The sequence below is a fragment of the Lithobates pipiens genome, unplaced genomic scaffold (assembly GCF_037356315.1).
Source record: "Lithobates pipiens isolate NorthernLeopardFrog02 unplaced genomic scaffold, aLitPip1_a1.2 Scaffold_18, whole genome shotgun sequence".
NCBI classification, from domain to species: domain Eukaryota; kingdom Metazoa; phylum Chordata; class Amphibia; order Anura; family Ranidae; genus Lithobates; species Lithobates pipiens.
Genome location: NW_027507758.1, coordinates 209,731,389 through 209,753,919, shown reverse-complemented (window position 1 = coordinate 209,753,919; position 22,531 = coordinate 209,731,389). Strand labels below are relative to the sequence as shown.

The 22,531-nt window shown below is 43.3% G+C and overlaps 1 protein-coding gene across 5 annotated transcripts in view; it reads right to left on the bottom strand.

Moving 5' to 3' along the window:
• ARID4B (AT-rich interaction domain 4B) overlaps positions 1–22,531 on the bottom strand; it is a 2,504,499-nt gene that overhangs the window by 2,077,117 nt on the left and 404,851 nt on the right. For all 5 annotated transcript variants that reach the window (XM_077486552.1, XM_077486551.1, XM_077486548.1 and 2 more), the window contains one exon: positions 9,798–9,877. In XM_077486552.1, coding sequence (XP_077342678.1) covers positions 9,798–9,877 — 80 coding nt within the window. The remainder of the gene's footprint in view (positions 1–9,797; positions 9,878–22,531) is intronic.

Sequence of the window (22,531 nt, the reverse complement as noted above, 5' to 3'; positions counted from 1 at the left end):
AGAGCAAGGGAATCCTTAGGATATTGAATTACTTTGCGATATAACCAGTGACAACCTTATTTACCAAACATCTACACTGAACAGTTAAACCCACTTATGTTTTTTTGGCCTACCTCAAGATTGGATCAACCCACAGGCTGAAATGACAGTGAGGCCGGTTTAAGGCAACACCTGACATGAACTCTCTGTTTTGCACTAAAGGGGTTTTTTTTTTTCCACCCCCAGCAATGGCCTCAAGATAGCTTACGGTAGGTTATGAACGCTGCTCCCCGGGATTGTTATCAATTTGCACAGACTCTGATAAGACTTTCGTTTGGAGCCCTCACAGTGTAAGTAACCTGGCCTGACCACTATGCTACACTCAACACATAACGAGACACATTTTCTCTCTGCACCCAAATGGAAATGAGAAGCCAGAAACAGGTAGACTACCTATCCTTTTCTTAGCTGTACTAGTTCTCAACTCAAACACTGAGGGCACATTTCTGTTGGGCTGTGCAAACACCCAGGCCCCAGGAGAGGACTGAGACATTTCCACCCTTCTCCCCCCCTTTTTTTTTTTTTTTTTGCCACTCGACATCCTCAGGTTATGGGTTAAAGGTCAAAGTTGACCACTATGACAACTAATGTAAAGTTCAATGTTTAAGTTTAGCGTTTATTTTTATTTTTATGACAGGTTATAGAACGGTTGTAATGTTTATGCATCTTGTGAACTGCTTTGTAATATCCTCTGAGACGTACCTCCCTCCAATACAGTGACAATCATATTTACCCAAGATATGACATAACAGCACAAACGGTCTCAGACATACTAGTCACAATTGATACTACATAACTGTATACTTGGGCTCCTTTGGACCTGACGAACACCCCCCACAAAAGTATATCCTACTGTTACAAATCATATGACGAGATTGCTTATCTTTATTACCACCTACGTGTCTCCCACTACCTCCCCAAAAGGAAGGCAAAAACAGGAAAAAAGAGGGGAAATAATACCTCAACCTTCCAAACTCTATATACTAGCATCATTCATTACTTATACACGGACAACAGACAACTATCCTACTTACCACCCTGCCGAGTACCTAACCCCTTTTATCACTCCCCTTCCAAATCCCCCCTACCGACCCTCCCTCACAACTTCCCCCTGCACCCCCCACTGACTATAACCTCTTCCTCGGTTATAAACCCCCCGCCCCGTAGCATACCCTACTGTAATTGGTTACAAAGACCTCTATCTGATCTAGATTTTCAAATCCCTGACCTCACCAGTCCCCAGTTTCAGCCATGGCGTACGCCTTTTTGGGGAAAGCACCAACATTTATCTCCCATAATGTAAATGGCCTGAACATACCAGAGAAACGAACCAAGCTTCTGAGAGAAGTCCAGAAAGTCCGCCCCTATGTCGTATTTCTTCAAGAAACCCATTTTAAAGACAAAAACATCCCCAGACTCACTGATAATGTCTACACGACTGCCTACCATGCTACCAATCCCCTTGCCAAAACCAAAGGTGTGTCCATATTAATCAATAAAGATGCTCCCTTTGAACTTAAACAGCAGCTTATTGACCCTGAAGGTCGATACATAATCCTCAAAGGCTCATGGGAAGGGACCCCAATCACACTTGCAAATGTGTACTTCCCGAACACCGCCCACATCACATTCTGCAACAAAATAATAGAAGAGCTTAAATGGTTCTCAGAAGGTTGCACCATCCTAGGAGGAGATTTTAACATCCCTCTCCCCCCACTTAAAGATACTTCCACAGGACACACATTCATCACTTATAAGATCCTCAAACGAATCAAATCCCTACTACAATCTCTAACACTGATCGATACATGGAGATCCACACATCCCACAGAGAAAGACTTCACGTTTTACTCTTCTCCACATAAAAGATACTCAAGAATTGACCTTATCTTTATCTCACAAAGAGACCTGAACAAACTAACTTCAGCTGAGATCGGCATTGTAGCCCTCTCTGACCACGCTCCCACGGCCATTTCATTGAAACTAGATACACCCCACCTCACCTCCTTCAATTGGAGACTCAATGCAGCGCTTCTCACAGACCAAGAAATAAAAGATGAAATACACAGTGCTATAAATACCTACTTCAGTTACAACCCCGACGCCGATACAAACCCACTAAACAACTGGGAGGCACACAAAGCAGTTATAAGAGGCGAACTTATAAAGTGGGGCGCCAGGAAAAAGAGAGAAAGGGACAGAGAAATTGAAACACTATCCCAGCAAATTGCCAATCTGGAGCTACAACACAAACAATCTCAATCAATCATACTGGAGGAAAAATTGACACAAAGCAGGTTATCCCTGAGACATATTCTAGATTTAAAAATCAAAAAATCCCTTTTCTTTAAAAAAAAACATATTTTATGAACATGGAGACAAAAGTGGGAAACAATTAGCCAAAGCTTTGAAAGACACAACTATAACAGGTCACATTCATGCCATCAAAAACAAGGAAGGAACGCCAAAACACAAATCCCAAGAAATCGCAGACATCTTCCATAAATTTTACTCCAAATTGTATAATCTCCCATCTCAACATAAACCACCCCACCTAACGCAATCTAAAAGGGACATAATACAATCCTTCTTGGAAGACAGCAAAATCCCCTCCCTATCAGCAAAGGACTCAAATAAACTAGAAGAACCCATATCCATAATTGAGATTACCGAAGCAATTTCAGATTTAAAAACGGGGAAGAGCCCGGGCCCTGATGGCTTTACCTCACAATACTACAAAACTTATACTCACCTACTTGCAAAACCCCTCCAATCCACCTTTAATTATCTTGCAAAGAACAAAACCAATTCTAACTCCTTCCTCATGGCACACATAGCTGTAATCCCCAAACCCGACAAGGATCATACAGATTGCGCAAACTTTAGGCCTATCTCACTCCTAAATATTGACCTCAAACTCCTTGCCAAAATACTGGCTAATAGACTAAAACCCCTTCTAACAAAGATTATTGGCCCTGAACAGGTTGGGTTTATGCCTGGTAGAGAAGCCCGCGATAACATTACGAAAGCCCTAAACTTAATTCACTTTGTCCAAAACTCTAAAACCCAAGGAATACTACTCTCCACGGACACTGAAAAGGCTTTTGACAGAGTCTCTTGGGACTACATGTTTTCCACTTGTACCCACATTGGTTTAAACGAAAACATGCTAACCTGGATCTCTGCCCTCTACCACAATCCCCACGCAAAAATTAAAGTAAATAATACTCTCTCCGAACCCCTAAGGATCCACAACGGCACCCGCCAAGGCTGTCCACTTTCCCCCCTACTCTTTATTATAGCATTGGAACCCCTAATAAGGACAATTGACTTAAATAATGACATAAAAGGATTCACAGTAAACAACAGGGAATACAAAATGGCCGCATATGCGGACGACCTGCTATTCTTCATATCCAACCCCCATATCTCCATACCTAATCTCCATAAAATCTTTGAAACTTTTGGATACATCTCTAACTTTAAAGTAAACCAATCGAAATCTGAAGCACTTAATCTCACCCTGCCCCAAGAACAATTAACAATGTTAAAAGATAACTACCCCTATAAGTGGGAACAAAACACACTTAAATATCTAGGGATATATTTAACAAACAACCTTCACTCATTATATAACACTAATTATAAGCCTTTACTAGTCGCCATAACGAAAAACCTAAGTAGATGGACCCCAAAGATGTTCTCGTGGTTTGGTAGACTTTCAATCCTAAAGATGACAATACTCCCCAGACTCCTCTACCTGTTTAACGCCCTACCCATTAGAATCCCAGGAACCTTCTTCACAAAACTCCTCACGGTACAAAGAAATTTTCTCTGGGCAGACAAAAAACCAAGAATAAATTTCCGTCTCCTAACATTACCCAAAAATAGAGGGGGTATAGGACTACCAGACTTAAAAAAATATCATCAGGCTTCGCATATCACCAGATTGATAGACTGGCATTGTCACGGCCCAAATAAAGACTGGGTTCAATTGGAAAACAACCTATCCCCATACCAACTCCTCTTCTACCCATGGACACTTCACTCCAAGACAAACAAACACATAAACCACCCACTAATTGCAAATACAATCTATATTTGGCACAAAATAGTAGGTCCATATAAAATTGCCTCCATCCCGGGACCATTGACACCCATCGCTAACAATCCTGATTTTGCACCAGGCCTGCAGCATAATATACCACGGAACCTTCTCACCTCACATTGCATGAATGGCCCGAACATTAAGTCATTTGCAGCACTCCGCTCCGAGGTGGGCGAATCATTTCCCGGCTTATGGTTCTATACACAACTGAAGGACTTCCTGATCAACGGCAAACACAAATCTCAATACCGCCTTCCATTGACACACTTAGAGTCCCTATGCCTCAAAGGATCACAGGTATCGAATACCACATCTCTTGCATATGCTTGGCTGAATCAGATAGCACATGCTGATAACTATAAACATAAGAGGAAATGGGAACAAGATCTCAAAATTAAGATCTCTGAGAAGCAATGGGAAAAGGCGTGTATTATGATACACAAATGCTCTCTGAGCTCTAGATATCAGGAAATATCCTACAAAATCCTTACGCAATGGTACATAACACCACAGAGGGCCGGGAGATGGTTCCGCTCAACCTCGGACATATGCTAGCGCTGCAAGACTCACACCGGATCCTTCTTGCACATCTGGTGGGAATGTCCATCCATTCGGGCATACTGGGATGAAATTAAATTCTGGATAAAACACGTCACATGATACCAAACTTGAACTAAATGCGGCCGCATGTTTAATTAACTTAGTACCCACTACTTTAAGCAGATATAAAAAAAATCACTCTCACGACACCTACTTACTGCTGCCAAAACTCTCATACCCATTTACTGGAAATCCACAAAAGTCCCAGGAATCAAAGACTGGGTAAACAGAGTACAATATATCTTTAAAATGGAAGAAATTGTGGCCATGAAGAGAGAAAACAGCTTAAACTTCAATAAAACATGACAACCTTGGTTGTTATTCACTCTATCTCCTGATTACCAATTACTTACCCAATGATTTACCTACCCCCATCAATTCCCAAGTTTACAATAAGGTCATAAATGAATGAGGTCTGAACAAGTTACCATAACCAAAAACCTTTGGCGCAATACACCCCCCCCATCCCATAAACTCCCCAATCCGATATACGCTAACCCTGACAATCTTGTCAAGAACATCATTCCATATTCAGTCTTAATGACTCTGATGTTAACTGTTTATATCATAACCTAGCATTTACTATGTCGTTGTCCAGACTCTATATGACATTTGCAAGACTTATACCTTTACCAATGTCACTATTTTCTTTGTTATTAAGGACGGCTATTTTTATATTCTTTATTGTAACACTGAATATGCTTCAATAAACCTTTGATTGAGAAAAAAAAAAAAAAAAAGAAAATGTACAGTCACTTTTTTTTTTTAGGTGCCTAGAAAGCATTGCACCAGCGATAAGCAAATCGCTGATGCCATGCAGGTCTCCTGCAGACTGTCAGTTGATGTGTTTATTTGCAAATGGAAGCAGCACAAAATGACTGTCAATCTCCTGTGGACTGGGGCTCCATGCAAGATCTCACCTTGTGGGGTTTCAATGATGAGAACGATGAGGAATCTGCCTAGAACTACACGGGAGAATCTTGTCAATGATCTCAAAGCAGGTGGGTCCATAGTCATCAAGAAAACAATTGGTAACACTACACCGATAAAGACTAAAATCCTGCAGAGCCCACAAGGTCCCCCTGCTCAAGAAAGCACAGGCCTGTCTGAAGTTTGCTAATGAACATCTGAATGATTCAGTGGAGAACTGGGTAAGTGTTGTGATCAAAATTGAGCTCTTTGGCATCAACTCAACTTATCATGTTTGGCGAAGGAATGCTGCCTGTGACCCCAAGAATACCATCCCCACTGTCAAACATGGAGGTGGAAACATGCTTTGGGGGTGTTTATCTGCTAGACATTAATCCCATAGAACAGTGAATGGCAAACCTTGGCATGCCAGATGTTTTAAAACTACATTTCCCATGATGCTCACCTACATTGCAGAGTGCATGAGCATCATGGGAAATGTAGTTCCAAAACATCTAAGGTGTTAAGATTCACCATCACTGTCATAGAATGTGTGTGGAGGGAGCTGAAGGTTCGAGCGAACGAATGTCAGCCTCAAAACCTTAATGACTTGGAGGGGATCTGCAAAGAGGAGTGGGACAAAATCCCTCCCGAGATAAATGCAAACCTGGTGGCCAACTACAACGTACGCCGGACCTCTGATTAACAACAAGGGTTTTACCACCAAATACTAAGTCATGTTTTGCAAAGGGGTCAAATACTTATTTCACTCATTAAAATGCCAATCAATTTATAACTTCTCTGAAATGCGTTTGTCTGGATTTTTTTTGTTATTCTGTCTCCTACGGTTAACCACTTTCAGACCGGATCATTTTGCTAGCTTAAGACCAGACCACTTTTTGCGATTTGGCACTGCGTAGCTTTAACTGACAATTGCGCTGTCGTGCGACATGGTTCACAAACAAAATTGACGTCCTTTTTTTCCCCACAAATAGAGCTTTCTTTTGGTGGTATTTGATCACCCCTGCAGTTTTTATTTTTTGCGCTATAAACAAAAATAGAGCGACAATTTTGAAAAAAAAGTATTCTTTTTTACTTATTTGTTATAATAAATATCCCCCAAAAATATATAAAAAAAAACCTTTTTTTTCCTCAGTTTAGGCTGATACGTATTCTTCTACATATTTTTGGTAAAAAAAAAAAAAAATCGCAATAGCGATTATTGATTGGTTTGCGCAAAAGTTATAGCATTTCCAAAATAGGGGATAGTTTTATGGCATTTTTATTAATATTATTTTTTTTTTTACTAGTAATGGCGGCGATCAGTGATTTTTATTGTGACTGCGACATTATGGTGGACACATCGGACATTTTTTACACATTTTTGGGACCATTGTCATTTATACAGCAATCGGTGCTATACAAATGCACGGATTCCTGTGTAAATGACACTGGCAGTGAAGGGGTTAACCAGTGGGTGTCAGTGTAGGGGTGAAGTGTTCCTAGGGCCATGTTACTAACTGTGGGGGGCTGGGCTTTGCGTTAGTGAACGTTGATCTCTGCTCCAATCACATGGAGCAGAGATCAGTGCCACTTGTTGCTAGGCAGAACGGGGAGATGCTGTTTACAATGGCATCTCCCCGTTCAGCCTCGCCGTGGGTCCCGACCGGTACGCGAGTGCGCCGGCGCACATGCGATGGCAGGGCGGCATATAGAAATGGACATACCTGTACGCCAATATGCCTGCCCATGCCATTCTGCCCACGTACATCGGCGTGCACCGGTCGGGAAGTGGTTAAAATAAACCTACCCTTAAAATTATGACTGATCTTTTTTTGTCAGTGGGCAAACCTACAAAGTCAGCAGGGGATCAAATACTTAATTTCCTCAATGTAACCCGTCAGATTTTTTTTTGCCATCTGTGTCCCATTGCAGAGATTTCCCATAGCCAAACAAGAAGTGGGGGGAAATCCCTGGAAAATAAGAGAATTACTTGGGGACCCACAGGTCACCAGAACTAGTGTCCCCATTGGAAGATTTCTCCTCTACTACTTTTCTGAGGACAACCCAAAATTTGGGATTTTTTTTAAATTTAACTTTCACTTTCAATGATAAGGGCACTTTCATACTCATCTCTATTTTTAGCAGCCTTTACCGTAGTTTTAGCGGTGCTTTGCCGGCGCTGCCCATTGATTTCAATGGGCAGGGGCGCTTCAAAGCAGCTGCTAGCAAAACTTTTTTTTAATGTCCTGCCAGCGCACCACTCCAGTGTGAAAGCCCTCGGACTTTCACATTGGAGTAACAGGAGATGCGCTTTGCAGGTGCTATTTTTAGCGCTTAGCTTAGTGTGAAAGGGGACTAATGGTAACCATGACAAAGTGAGGGTGAATCTCCTTAACAGGGAAACAGACAGTAATAAATATGTGATAGGTGTTCTAATCCATCTCATCTCCATGCAAAACTGAAGAAAAAAAAAAAAAAAGTTTGGCCTTTAGTTTTACTTTAACCACTTCTTAATGACCAGGCCCTTTGCTGAGATACGGCACTGCGTTGCTTTAAATGACAATTGTGTGGTCATGCGATGCTGTACCCAAACAAAATTGATGCCTTTTTCCTCCGCAAAGAGTTTTCTTTTGGTGGTATTTGATCACCTCTGCATTTTTGTTTTTTGCACTATAAACAAACAAACAAAAAAAAAAAAGAGCGACATTTAATATATATATATATATATATATATATATATATATATATATATATATATATATATATATATATATATATATATATATATATATATATATGTTTTTTGCTATAATAAAACCCCACAATTTTTTATTTTTTTTAAACTAATTTCTTTATCAATTTAGGCCAATATGTATTCTACAAAATAGGCAATAGATGTGTGCCATTTTTATATTATTTTTTTATTTTTTACTAATATTGGTGGCGATCTAAGATTTTTAGCAGGACTGTCACATTGTGGCGAACAGATCGGACACTTGACACCATTGACATTTATACAGCGATCAGAGCTAAAAAAATTACCACTGATTACTGTATAAATGTCACTGGCAGGGAAGGGGTTAACACTAGGGGATATCAAGTTGTTAACTGTGTTCCCTGGGTGTTATAATTGTAGGGGTGGGCTACCTAGGACATGACAGATCACTGTTCCTGATGACTAGGCAAAACTGGGAATTGCCTTGTTTACATAGGCAGTTCCCTGTTCTGCCTTGGTACACTGCAATCACGGGTTGCCAGCAGACAATGGGTCCTTGGGACACGTGGGCACGCTCCTGCGGCACGTGCACACCAGCTAGCCTCCTGGCACAGGCAGACATACACCTACGCCGGTTTGTGCAGCCGACCTGCTGCAGTATAATGACGGCGGCTGGTCGGCAAGAGGTTAAATAACATGAGTTTTTGCTAGAAAACAACATTAAAAGAACAAAATAACAAACAGGATGGATTCACGAAAGACAGAAGTTGTTATAACAAATCTAATTTCTTTTTATGAGAAGGTAAGCAAAACCTAAGACAACATATCAAACACAAGGCCCGCGGGCCTAATCTGACCCCTCAGGCAATTTCATGTGGCCCTCGCACCTGTCCTGCAGCTGCGAGATCCCGCTCATCTCCTCCCCCACTTTGTTTCAGCAGCTATACTCAAAAGCAAAATTGCTAATGTCACTGCAAAATTTTATTTCATGCAAGAAAATAAATACGATTGTGCTGATGGGTTGCAAATATTCTAGACCAGCCTTTGTCAAATGAGATTCTTCTAGAGGTTTCAGTGTAATGTGGTTTTCTTTCCATTGAGAATTAATTTAAGAAATCACTACATTGATCAGCAATAAGGGGGCCCTTCTCCCAACTAAACAATTGACCAGCAATTCAAAAAGTCTATTAAATTGAATGCCCATTGTACATATCTTTTTACTGCTACCTTCTTCTTCCTTAGTTTTTGATAGATTCAGGGAGGTTTCTCTTAGCTGGAGTAATATTTTCGAACTATCTTATATACAGTTGACAGTGGCCATCTTGTTTGTAGACAAACGGTGTATATGAGCCTATATAGTATTAGCACTATAGTATTTGTCAATCTATGTACCATTCTATACAGTTGCAATAATATACTCACTTGACTTTCTGCAAAATGCCTTTCTCCCTTTAGGCAGAGGGATGATCTTCTCAAAGTTTTTTCATCTCCATCATCAAACACTGTGGCACAGAGATAATAATGATTAATCACTATACTTTTAAACCATTTACCTAAAATCAGCTAAAATAATGACCTTTATATGTCATACACCTAGAAAAAGCACATACATAACAGTAAAATGCCCCCTAAGATGCCTATCTTGCCTCTAACAAATGTAACTTATTTTCTCCATTATCTCATCCCTAACAGTTATTACCCAACAATTGACCTTACCTTTAAGACTAAGCTTTAATGAGCAGGGATCTCTATTCCCTCCTGTACTGAATTGTAATGGAATGGTCTCCATCCATTTCGTAATGTGCTGTTCAAACTGTTGGCACTATATAAATCCAGTGGGCAAATACCACTTGCCCACAGGGCACTAAAACTCTTCCTAACGGGGGCGTGGCCGGAAGCCGAGGTGGACGGACGCACTGGAGGAGAGCTCCGTGCATCCCCGATCACATCCACCTCAATCCGCACCTGGGATCGACCGCCGAGGCCCCAAAACAGCCCATCCTGAGTGGGGAAGCCGCCCGGATCGGATTACGGGAGATATTTCCGTCCCCCGGCGCTCTCACCGTTCGCGGCCTAGTGCGCGGCCGGCGCCACAGTGTGAGTCCCACCGACATCTTGCGGCCTACTTCCTCCGACGGGCCCTGCAGGCTCCGGGCTCCACCGAGCAGGTAGACGCATCTGCCCACCGTAAAACCGCCGCACGCACCGGAGGGTGACCGCGAGGATGGCGAAGCACCCACAGCGACATTCCTGGAGGTTTCCAGGAGCAGCAGCGGTCCTTCAGGCTCCCGAGGAACTCCGGCGGCCATCTTGGTACACCCGGGCCTAAGGTGAGGAGAAGCCCTGGGAGTCCACTAACTTGCTTACCCCTGCTGGCTTAGCTCTGCACTGTACACACGCAAGCAGGGCAACAGACTTCTGCATCTCCCCCTACCACTGCCCTTAGCTGAACACTGAGGCTCTGGCCTACCTGGCGGCCATATTGGGACTCAAGTCACTCTCAGTGAGAACAGCTCCTCCATTCTCCCCAGATCCTTCCACCTCACCAGCACGATATCCCCCCCTGGAATTCTCTTTCTCATTTCGGGTCCCCGCGATACCCTTTATACCCGTGTGGTCCTTGTAGCTCATGTGCTTCATTCTCTGCAGTGGGGGCCACATGTTTGGTCCCATAGGATGACCACCATGTAACCATTAAATGTCGCCCTAAGCCGCCTTCCTACTCCCCCTACAACGCATAATCAGCATCTCTACAACGGGGGACAGCACAACTGTCTGACTTCTAGTCCAAACGCCTCATGGTGAAGTACGGGCCAAAACATCCCACCCAGTCTCAATCTCCAGACCTGCGACCCTCACAAACACTTGACCGTTTTCTGAGCAGACCTACATCCCCTTCCCCAACCTCGACGGCCACCCTGTCCACACAAACGCCTTCTCAAGGGGTGACGCGCAACGCTTCTCAGCTTTCCTCAGACGCCTCACCAGAAACAATGGCCGCCCCTGTCACGGTAGAAGTTCTTGATGACAAACTTAAGGCCCTACTGCAAGACCTGACTAGCAACGTCTCTAAAGAAATGGGAAAACTTGCACACGAACTACGGGGAGAGATAGCTCAAATTGGTGAACGCACCGATGTCTTGGAAACGAAGTTTGATGATCTGATCCAATATGTTCACGTGTTGGAAGAAGACAATGTCGGCCTGAAACAATCAATCTCCCAGCATCAATCCCAGCAAGAAGACTTGGAGAATAGGGAACGCCGTCAAAATTTACGTATCAGAGGCGTGCCGGAGACCGTTAGCGAGGGAGAAATTAGACCATATCTCCTCAGCTTGTTCAATGTGGTGGCCCCTCGGATTCCGGACATTGACTGGAGACTGGATAGGGCGCACAGATCCCTGGCCCCCAAGCCCCCAGCGGGTGCCAACCCCAGGGACATCATAGTACGTTTTCATTACTATGACAGTAAGGAGGCTTTAATAGTGGCTACCGGCAACAAATCCCGCCTAGAGTTTAAAGGGGCGAAGATACAGATTTTCAGTGACTTATCTCCGATCACCCTTGCCAAACGCAGAAGCTTCCGCCCGGTGACTACGCATCTACAGAATCATCAACTCCCATACCGATGGGGTTTCCCCTTTCGCCTGTCTGCCTCAAAAGACGGAATTCAATACTCCATGAGAGACTTACAGGAAAGTGAAGCTTTTCTCCGTAGCCTTGGTTTACCACCGATTCCAGATGAAGACCCCACTCCTCTTCCCGTGACACCCAAACCCACTTCCATTCCAGGACGACTCTGGACCCCCCGCTCGGCAGAGGTCGCAGAAGAACTTTTCTACTCCTCAACGCTCGCCATTCGCCAGACATCCTACTTGAGATGGACCCCTTCCCCAACCCTGGTTGGGATTGATTTCGGCCCCTAAGTCACCATGTTTCCCCTGTTATGGGGTTGGTCATACCCGTAATTATGGGTCTTTCTTTGCTCCTTTGGACTGGAGTCAAGCTAAGTTACATTGTTTTTTGCTATTTCTAGACGCTGTCGGAAGGTGGCGAGGGGAGCCACTCCCGATGAGATGGAACCCCTTGTGTGCCTTCGATTGTTCCGCGGCCTTGGCCGTGGACTCCTGGGTGGTTTTTACCCCCCAGGCTCTTTTTCTCTGTTTTTTTCTCTCTTTTTTTTTCTTGTTATGGGCCTTTTTTTTGGCCTATTGGTTCTTTTTGACCTACATTGTTCAAGGTATTGTGTTGCTTTTTTCCTTACAGTCGATGTTGTATGCGTAAATCTGCTTTTATTCCACAGGATACACCATGGTTTATACTGCCTAGTTAATTTTTACGGGTATTTTTGGTTAATACATGTTTGTTCTGCCTACATTGCATTAATGCCAATCCATAAAGATGGCTTTAAGGGTTCTTACTTATAATGTTAAAGGCTTGAACTCATAAGCGCTGGCTGGCTCTGAAAGAGTTCAAATCTTCGGCTGCGGACATAGTCCTGGTCCAGGAGACTCATTTTCGCCCTGGGGGTTCTCTCAAATTTGCTGCTAAACACTTTCCAAATTCTTTTCTGGCTTCTGACCCCTCTGGCAAAGCAGGGGTTGCAATCCTGATTAGGAAATCTTGCCCGATTAGGGTGAAATCTTCATTTATAGACCCCCATGGTAGATATATTCTCCTGGACTGCGAATATCTCTCACGCTCTCTTACTGTGATTAATGTATATGCTCCTAACTCGGGCCAAATCCAATTTCTTTCTGACTTACTGGACAGCTTAGGTAACTATGCTCAACCTTTCATGATCATGGGGGGGGATTTCAACATGGTCATGTCTCCAAGGAGAGACAGACAGACGCTTTTTCCTTCCACTACCTCATCTAGAGTGGAACGTCAGTCCACCACATTTCGTAAACTAATTAGAACCCATAACCTGTTGGACATATGGAGAATCAAACACCCCACTAGCAGACAATTTTCATTTTTCTCCCTCCCACATAAGATGTACTCCAGACTTGACCACCTTTTTATATCAACACCTCTACTGACATCGGCGGTGGCCTCAGAACTGAACCCCATAACGTGGTCAGATCACGCCTCGGTTCAGCTTGACCTGGCCCTTGCCTGCTCCATGCCGAGAACCTGTCATTGGAGACTCAATGACTTTCTCCTCCGCAACCCCATTGTCGAAGCTCAACTGTCCCAAACTTTATCAGAATTTTTTCAACTGAATGAGGGTTCAGTGGCAGAGGTGTCTACCCTATGGGAAGCCCACAAGGCGTTTTTTAGAGGTGCATGTATTTCTGCCGGCGCCCGCTTAAAGCGGGACTCGGCGGCCCTGAGGCAAGAAACCCTCTTACAGCTCCGTAAGGCTGAAGATCTGCTCCTGGCTTCCCCTACGGTAACCCGTCTGCGCACAGTCACGACCCTTCGTGAGCGTTTGAGGTCGCTAGATATGCAAAAATGTTCTAAGGCCCTAATTTGGGCAAAGCAGAAATTTTATGAGTTTGCTAACAAACCCCACAGGATGCTAGTAAATAAGCTTAAACCGCGTCCCTTTCAATCCTATCCTGACCTCCTCCTTCAGGCCGACGGCTCCCCGACCCATTGTCCTTTGACGATGTCCAAAGTTTTTGGCTCGTTTTATGACAAATTGTACAACTGTTTAGCTTCTGACCCTAAACACCTCTTCACTCAAGAGGCTTTTGATTCTTTTTGCTCCCCTTTAAAGTTGCCTAAAATTTCACCGTCACAGCTAGTTGCCCTTAATGCAGATATCTCGACAGAAGAGTTAGCAGCAGTAGTGAAAGAACTGCCCTTACATAAGTCCCCTGGACCTGACGGTCTACCATATCAATATTATAAAACTTTCCTTCCCATCCTTGGCCCTCACTTATTAAAGCTTTACTCCTCCTTACAAAAAGGGGTCACTCCACATTCGCAATTCCTACATGCCCATATCACGGTCCTTCCGAAACCGGGCAAATCCCCATCCCTGCCAGATAATTACAGGCCCATCGCCCTACTGAACTCAGACTATAAAATCTTTACAAAAATTTTAGCCAATAGACTTTCTTCCATAATCCCTGCCCTTGTTCACAACGATCAAGTGGGTTTTGTTCTAGGTAGACGAGCGGGCGATAACACCAGACGCACCATTGATCTAATTGACATGCTTGATAAAACCTGTCGCTCTGCTCTTATTCTCAGCCTAGATGCCCAAAAGGCTTTTGATAGGCTTGGCTGGCCTTACATGTTTGCCACACTTGCACGCTACGGTTTTTCAGGCTCCTTTGTATCGGCTCTTCATACCCTTTATTCCCATCCCACCTCACAAGTTCAATTGGCATCCTTCAAATACCCAACGTTTACACATAGCAATGGAACTAGACAGGGTTGCCCCCTTTCCCCCTTGTTATTTATATTATGCCTTGAACCCCTGGCAGCCCGCATTCGGGAAGACTCAGATATCAGGGGAGTCTCTTTACGACGGAAGGAATACAAGCTGTCCTTGTTTGCCGACGACATATTGCTTACTTTAACTAAAACTCACACCTCACTCCCCAACCTCCATACCCTCCTAGAAACGATCGGTAATATATCAGGATATAAAGTTAATACAGCTAAAACTGAAGCGCTTCCCATTCATATCCCTCCCCTACTTCTCGCCGCTTTGCGCAACACCTTTCCCTACCAGTGGCGTTCTGACTCGCTCAAATACTTGGGCATTCATTTAACAGCATCCTATCGCACACTATACCAGGCTAACTTTCTCTCTTTAATTTCAGAAACGCACAGTCTACTCGTAAATGGATGGAATGTCCCTGGTCCCTTTTAGGTAGGATAAATGTCCTTAAAATGGCAATACTCCCTAAATTTTTGTATCTCTTCGAAACTTTACCTGTGGCCCTTCCCATGTCCCACCTCCGCAGTATCCAAAGGGCCTTTACTAAATTCATATGGGGTGACAAAGCACATAGAATTGCCCATACGGTTGTCTTTGCACCGCGCTCACATGGGGGTCTGGGAGCTCCCGATATTATACGATATTATTACGCGACCCACCTATCTACGACGGTCTCCTGGTCCTCCTATTTTGCGACGAGTCGTTGGGCGGAGATAGAAATGAGTATCACTGACCCGGTCCATCCTTGTTCTATGCTCTGGTCTGACCTTTCCTCCTCTATATCTCAACTCAGACGTATTTGCCTTGCTCCTATGCTATTTACTTTGGATATTTGGAAAAAATGCCACAATAAGTTCTCTCTTTCCTCCCCCTGTCCACCCCTTTTAAATGTTACTCACAACCCAGATATACCTGACAGTTTGTCCACAATGGCTATGACCCCGTGGACTCAAGCAGGTATTTTCCAACTCCGCTACTTAGTTCACCCAGTATCCCGCAAACTTTTATCTTTTCCGGACTTACAGGATAAATTTGACATTCCACAACGGTCCATTTTCACCTACCTTCAATTTAAGCACTACTTTTGCTCCGTGTCTCCTGCCATAAGCCTAGAGAAACCTAACGCCTTTGAAATGTTATGCACCCAGGGTTCACACCAGAAGGGTCTCATATCCGCTATTTACAGGATTCTACATGACTCACTACCCCCCACTCTAGACTCTCACCTTTATATGCGGAAATGGGCCAAAATCCTACCCGTTGCTGTTTCTCTCTCTCAATGGCAGGAGATCTGGACTTCCATCTCCAAAGTCTCGAGATGTGTTGAGCAGAAAGAAACTGCTTATAAAGTACTAATGTTTTGGTATAGGACCCCCGAAGTTTTACATAAATATGATCCCTCACTGTCTCGTTTATGCTGGAGGTGCCTACAGGATATTGGCACACAACTTCATATCTTTTGGGATTGTCCACGTATCACATCTTTTTGGTCCAATCCATTCTCCAATCAATATTGAAGAGAGATATCCCACTGACTCCGACACACTACCTGTTAGGCCTTCCGATCCTAGATCTCCCTAAATATGCCAGGAAACTAATGGCTTTCATACTCCTGGCTGCCAAGAGAGTAATTCCAGCTCATTGGCTATCTCCCATACCCCCCACACAAGCACATGTAGTCTCGTCCATTGCTCACATGCGTAGGATGGAACATTTGACGGCAATAGCTCATGATTCCTTGCCCAAATTTTCCAAGACATGGGACCCATGGGATGCCTCCATATTCAACCCAGAATCTTTGACTACCCCCTCTGCCGGTCCCTCCTTAAGTGACCTTAGGGGGATTTGATATTCTGTTTACTGTATTATACCGTATCAGACCAAGAACACCCATACGTCTGGTTTCCAATGTCTTAGTTCGTTCTATCCTTTTTCAGTTATGTTATCACCATTGTATACAGCTTCATGGTGTATCCTATCACTTAACCCGTTTGTAACCTACAATATGGTGCCCATATTATGTCCACCCAATGTTACTGACTACTGTACCGTATTTATGTCATTTTTGTACTGTTTACAGAATTTTTTTTTCAATAAATATACATTTAAAAAAAAACTCTTCCTAACCAGACCAATATTTTCAGCTTTCAGTGCTCTCACATTTTGAATGATAATTAGTCATGCAACACTGTACCCATATGCAATTTGTCTTTTTTCACACAAATAGAACTTTCTTTTGGTGGTATTTGATCACCACTGGGTTTTTTTATTTTTTGAGCTATAAATGAAAAAGATCGAAAATTTTGTAAAAAAATAATTTTTATTCGTTTGTTTTATAAAATTTAGCAAATTAATCATTTTTCTTCATACATTTTGGTCAAAATTTATACTGCTACATATCTAAAGTAAAAGTAACCCAAATCAGTGTAAATTATTTGGACTTTGTGAAAGTTATAGTCCACAAGCTATGGTGCCAATCATTGAAAATTGATCACACCTGATTTACTGACGGTCTAATTTCCTCAGCGTGAAAGGGCACTTTTTGCTTATTTCCTCAGTGTTTAAGCTGTGCTTTGCCACAGATAGTAGTGGGCTTTTAACCCCCTCCCCCCCGGTAGGGGTTAAAAGCTCCCACAAAGCACCGCTAAGGGCTCATTCACACATGACCTTTTTACAACTGCTCTTAGGTGTCATGGTTTTGCAATAGTGTTTGTCTGCTTACCTGTTCCCATGTGTTCATCTCTAGAGACCAGCGGACCCTCACCTGACTGCTTTTGTAATCCATCCTCTGGCATGACTCCACCCTAGCTCCTATCAGAGAACTCTATATTAACCTGTGCACTGCAGGCCAACCCTGCTGATCAACCTTTGTGTGTTAGCTTCCTGTTACCTGCCGTGTGCTCTTCTGTTGTTCCATTACTGACTTTGGCATGTCCTTGACTATCCCTGTTTGCCTGTGATCCTGACCTATTGCCGTGTCCCTGACTATTCCTGTCTGCTTGTGGCCCCCAACCTTGGCTTTGTTCCTCACTATCCCTATCCTCCTGTTGCCTACTGTGGGTGTGAGCTGGGGAACCCTGGGGGTCGCGACCTGGAGCCAGTTGCAGCCAAGTCCATCCTCACCACTAGAGGCGCTAGTGAACACCTGCTGGCTCTTAGACTCCGCGCCTCAGGGAATCTTACGCTCTAACCCCAGTGGGATCTGTCTCCCGTCTGCAGCAGTCAGCCGTAGGGTCCACAACCTTGCGGTGCACTCCTGATCCCTACGGTGTGCATCTGTCACCTCGCCTCAAGGTGACCTGACATTAGGGGGCGTTTGACGTTTTTTTAACTGCCTCTAAAAGCCCCTCCATGTAAACCTATGTGTCCATGCACACAAACTGCCAGAGGCATACACGTTTAGGGGCAGCAGAAAACAAAAAAACAAAAAACAAACACAAGACAACAGACTGTGCTTCCAGGAACAGTAAAAACTAGTTGTAAACCAAAAACGCCGCTAAACGCATCAAGAGTGTTTTTAATGAAAAAAAAGGGCAAAAACGTGAACGTCAAAAAAAGTGCAGGAAAAGCGCATAACACTAATGGGCGTTTTTAGCACTGCTGTAGTGCTGGTGTTTTTTAAAATGTTTTGTGTGCATGAGCCCTAACAAGCCAGGGAAGTACAAATAACTTCCAAATGACCCCTTTCTAAAAAGCAGGAATTCCAAGATATTCAGTAAGAGGCATGGTGAGTTTCTTGCTGCTGTATTTTTTCCCACAATCCTTTGCAAAATGAAGATTTAAATTTTAAATTTTCTCACAAATTTGTCATATTAACAGGTTATTTCTCTTGCACATCATAATGCATACCACAGATTACACCTTAAAACACATTCTGCTACTCCTGAGTATGGCGATACTTTTACACAGCCTGGCCACATACAGAGCACCAACATTGAAGTAGCACCTTCAGGCGTTCTACGAGCAAAAATGACATCTCACTTCACAACCACCTCCTATTATACTTTTGAAGGCCCTGGAGTAACAGGACAATGGAATTGCCCACAAAATTACCCCATTTTGGAAAGCAAATACCCCAACGTATAATCTATGAGGCATAATGAGTCTTTTGAAAGGTTCATTTTTTTTAAGAAGTTTTAGGAAAATATGGAAAAAAATGAAAACGCTTTTTTTTTTTTTTTTTTTTTTTTTTTTACACAGTTGTCAATTTATAAGATATTTCTAACACATGGCATGTAAATAGCAAAATTTACACCCCAAACACATTCTGCTACTCCTCCCGAGTATGGTGATACCACATGTATGAGACTTTTACACAGCCTGGCCACATCCAGAGGACCAACATGCAAGGAGTTCAAAATTTGAACAAAAAGAGAAGGTTTGGTTGGCAGGACTTTAAATGAGGCCAATCATTATATAGAGTAAGCATGTGGGATATAAAACAGCATTGCTTATATGGGTTCAGACAAAAAAAGGGGGGGGCGGAGTTTTTGGGAACTGTGAATGAGAGATGTATGCTAAAAAGCAGTCTTAGCAAAGAACATTTTATTACACCTTGTGAAATCATGTACAGCACACAAAAAAAAGAAGCATACACAGAATCACATGAACGTAGGGCATGCTAAAAGCCACATATAAATATTGACGCCATGGTACTTGGCATATCATGGGGTAAGGACGAGTCCTGCATGGGCCACTGGAAGGGCTGGGTGGTGGAAAATCTAAAGTAAAATAAAAAACAAAATCATCTGTATGGACACCGTGCGACTCTTCAGGGGTGAATGCAATGGTGATCTATAAAGAAACAAAACCATATGGTATAATATTGTAGACGAATAATAGAAATAAGCAATGGGTGTAAAGAACAGGATGGTCATCCCTATAAATACTCATGTCAACTGCATAGAAATGAACAGAAGACCACAGCTGTTAGAAATGTCTGGCATGGGAGCTGAGGTGGAGACACGTGGACAAGCAGGGAACATTGGATTCCCCAAGGCCAGTGTGCAAATGCAGGCGACAGTGAGCCAACACTTCTGTGGATTAAGATCAGTAGTATATACTGAATGTATAATATGAGAAGTGTGAAAAGCCCATACACCAAGTCAGATAAAGGGAAGGACTGAGCATAGATGAAAAAAAGATACTCAAAAAAACACCAGGTATGCAAGTGGAAGAAAGAAAAGAAAAATATATCCTGGGTGAGATAGTAAAGGAACCAGAGAGAAAGATGTACAAAGTGCTAAAAGTATAGGTGAAACCTATGGGGATTTACCTTGTTGGTTCACATGGAACTCGGGAACCAACATCACAAGTGAATGCATCTGACTGCCAGGCTGTGTGAGAGCCTATGCAGAAGTAAGAGGGCAGCGCAGGGTTGGGACCATGGCTTGCAGTCCAGCCAAAAGTGACGGTTCTGTCGGCCGGAGAACCGGTCAGTGGTTGGAGGTAGAAGGGAAGCCGTTGCCACAAAAGGGACCAACCACCTTTACCAGGGACCACAGTGAGTAACTGAAGTACCGGAACCATATTCTCACCGAATGGACATGGTGGCGAATGGGGAAACTTCAGGTGGTGATCATGTCAGGGACCCAACCCAAGGCAGAGATATCTTGTGAGTCAAGCCAGGTACCTCGACGGTTAGCAGGGGTGAAGCTTGAAAAGTATCTGGAGTGCCAAGCTAGGGACCCAGCAGGGAAGCGTGGGTGACGCTTGAGGGAGATACCACTGCCAATTCAGAGTCAGTGGGTCTAGTGAGAGACTCAGTGTTGATAAACTACAAGAGGCAGTTGTGGTGGAGCTTAAAGAACTGTTACATTTGAACTGTTAACATAGGAGACAGTATTCCTGCATGTGCAGATGTGGCATCTTGCTGGGGCTTTTCCCTGCACGGCTGTTCTTCTAGTCTGCCAATTGAATCTATAACTATTTAAGGGTGTCCTGGCCCTAACCCTCTTTAACCAAAAAATACAAAAAGGACTGTCAAAAGAAATAAAACCTCATTTACATCCAAGCAGTGTCTGGTGCCCAATGACTTTCATCATCTTTGCACCCACAGTGCCTCATAACCCAATACATATTGAGGGATGTCAGCTATCTTTGGCTATGGAGGTCCTCATTAGACTGGACAAGGCTGGAGACCTTGCTACACATATATGCATAGATTTGATATTTTTCTCTTTAAACTGTTTTGTTCTTTTTCTTTAGCGCCATGGATTTGTTCTCTTTCCCCTCTCTTCCCTTGCCCCACCTACTTGACCGATGGCGATTTTATCTGCATTGACCATTGGTTTGTGTCCAATTTTGGTACTCATCGTACAAACCTGTATATCCTTCCATACAACAATAATGGTGCTTTGCCTAGTTTGAAAACCAGATGGCATCTGGCATTATGGGGATCTCTGGCATCGTTTCTGAGCAAATCCTGGTGAGGGCCCTCCTTATTTGGGCTGTGTTTCTGCTGTCCTCCTCCAGGAGGGGGCCAGTGGTATGCCTGGCCTATCTGTGCCGGTGTGCTTGGAGCACAGGGGGACTGTTGGTCCTATTGGCCGCTAGCCGCTCATGCGCGATCGTGATGCACATGCGTCCAACCCCATATTTAGATCCCTGGATCAGTGCAACACACCAACACTGCCAGGGAGAACGGCGTCTTGACAGGCAAACTGACACAAAATTCAGGTACAGCGATGGTGTTCTATTCCCTTATGGTTTCCATATATCAGGCATATTCACATGTAGTCAATGAAGCCTTTTTGTGACAACCTGGTGCTTGTGTTTATCCCTTAGAGAAAGGGTGAAGACTACTTATCTTTATGACTGTGTATCCAAGGACCGATATCCCTCCTAAACATTACCTGGTAAATATCCTGGCTTTCATTCACCCATCTATTCATTTGTATACTTAGGAAATATTGATGCACAATCCGGCTTGTGATACCAAGTTTATGGGCAGCTGCATTGTTCATCTCTTGCCATTATGAAAATATGAAAACCTAGCTGGAAATTACGACATCAGTTTCCCTCCTCTTTTTTGTTTGTGACTTGCGACCAACCAGTGTGGGGACCTCCATGGGAGACCCTGTGATTGGCCTCTGGGGACAGTTTTGGAGATATTCACTGATGCCATCCTCCGCAGTGATCTTTATGATTCCTGTTTGCAGAGATTATTGAACATTGCACAGTTTATCCTATCTAACTCTGGTTTGTGTCCATACCTTATATGCCACATATTGCCATTGTTTATGCCACAATGTTATTGTGTTTTCCTCTTTTTTCAAACAATTGAATATATTCTCCTTTCCAAATACCCCCAACGAAAGGCTTGAACCTGAAACACGTCAGGTACCAAAGAGTTGTTTTTCGGACTTTGAAGAGTAATACGATATAGACCATATTTTTGTATGCTTGCAATGAATCTAAATTTTTATTTTTAGAAGATCACATTTGTGATTGATCTATTTTACATGTACCAATAAACATTTATTTTTAAACTTTTTGGGGAATAGCTCTGATCAGCAGATTGTCAACCACTGATCAGAGGTATTGTTTTGTCCAGAGTCTAAAGTGACCATGAGCTTATAAAACGAGGAATTGGAGGTCTGTATGGCATATGGACGTGGGCACCTGGAAGCAGAGTTCTATAGGTCCTTACACCGTAGAGACCTGGCAGTGAAAGGGTAAACCTGGTAACCTGTAACTGTTTTAAAGCATCGCCTTAGGATAATTTAACGTACAGCAGTTTGTCACCATACCA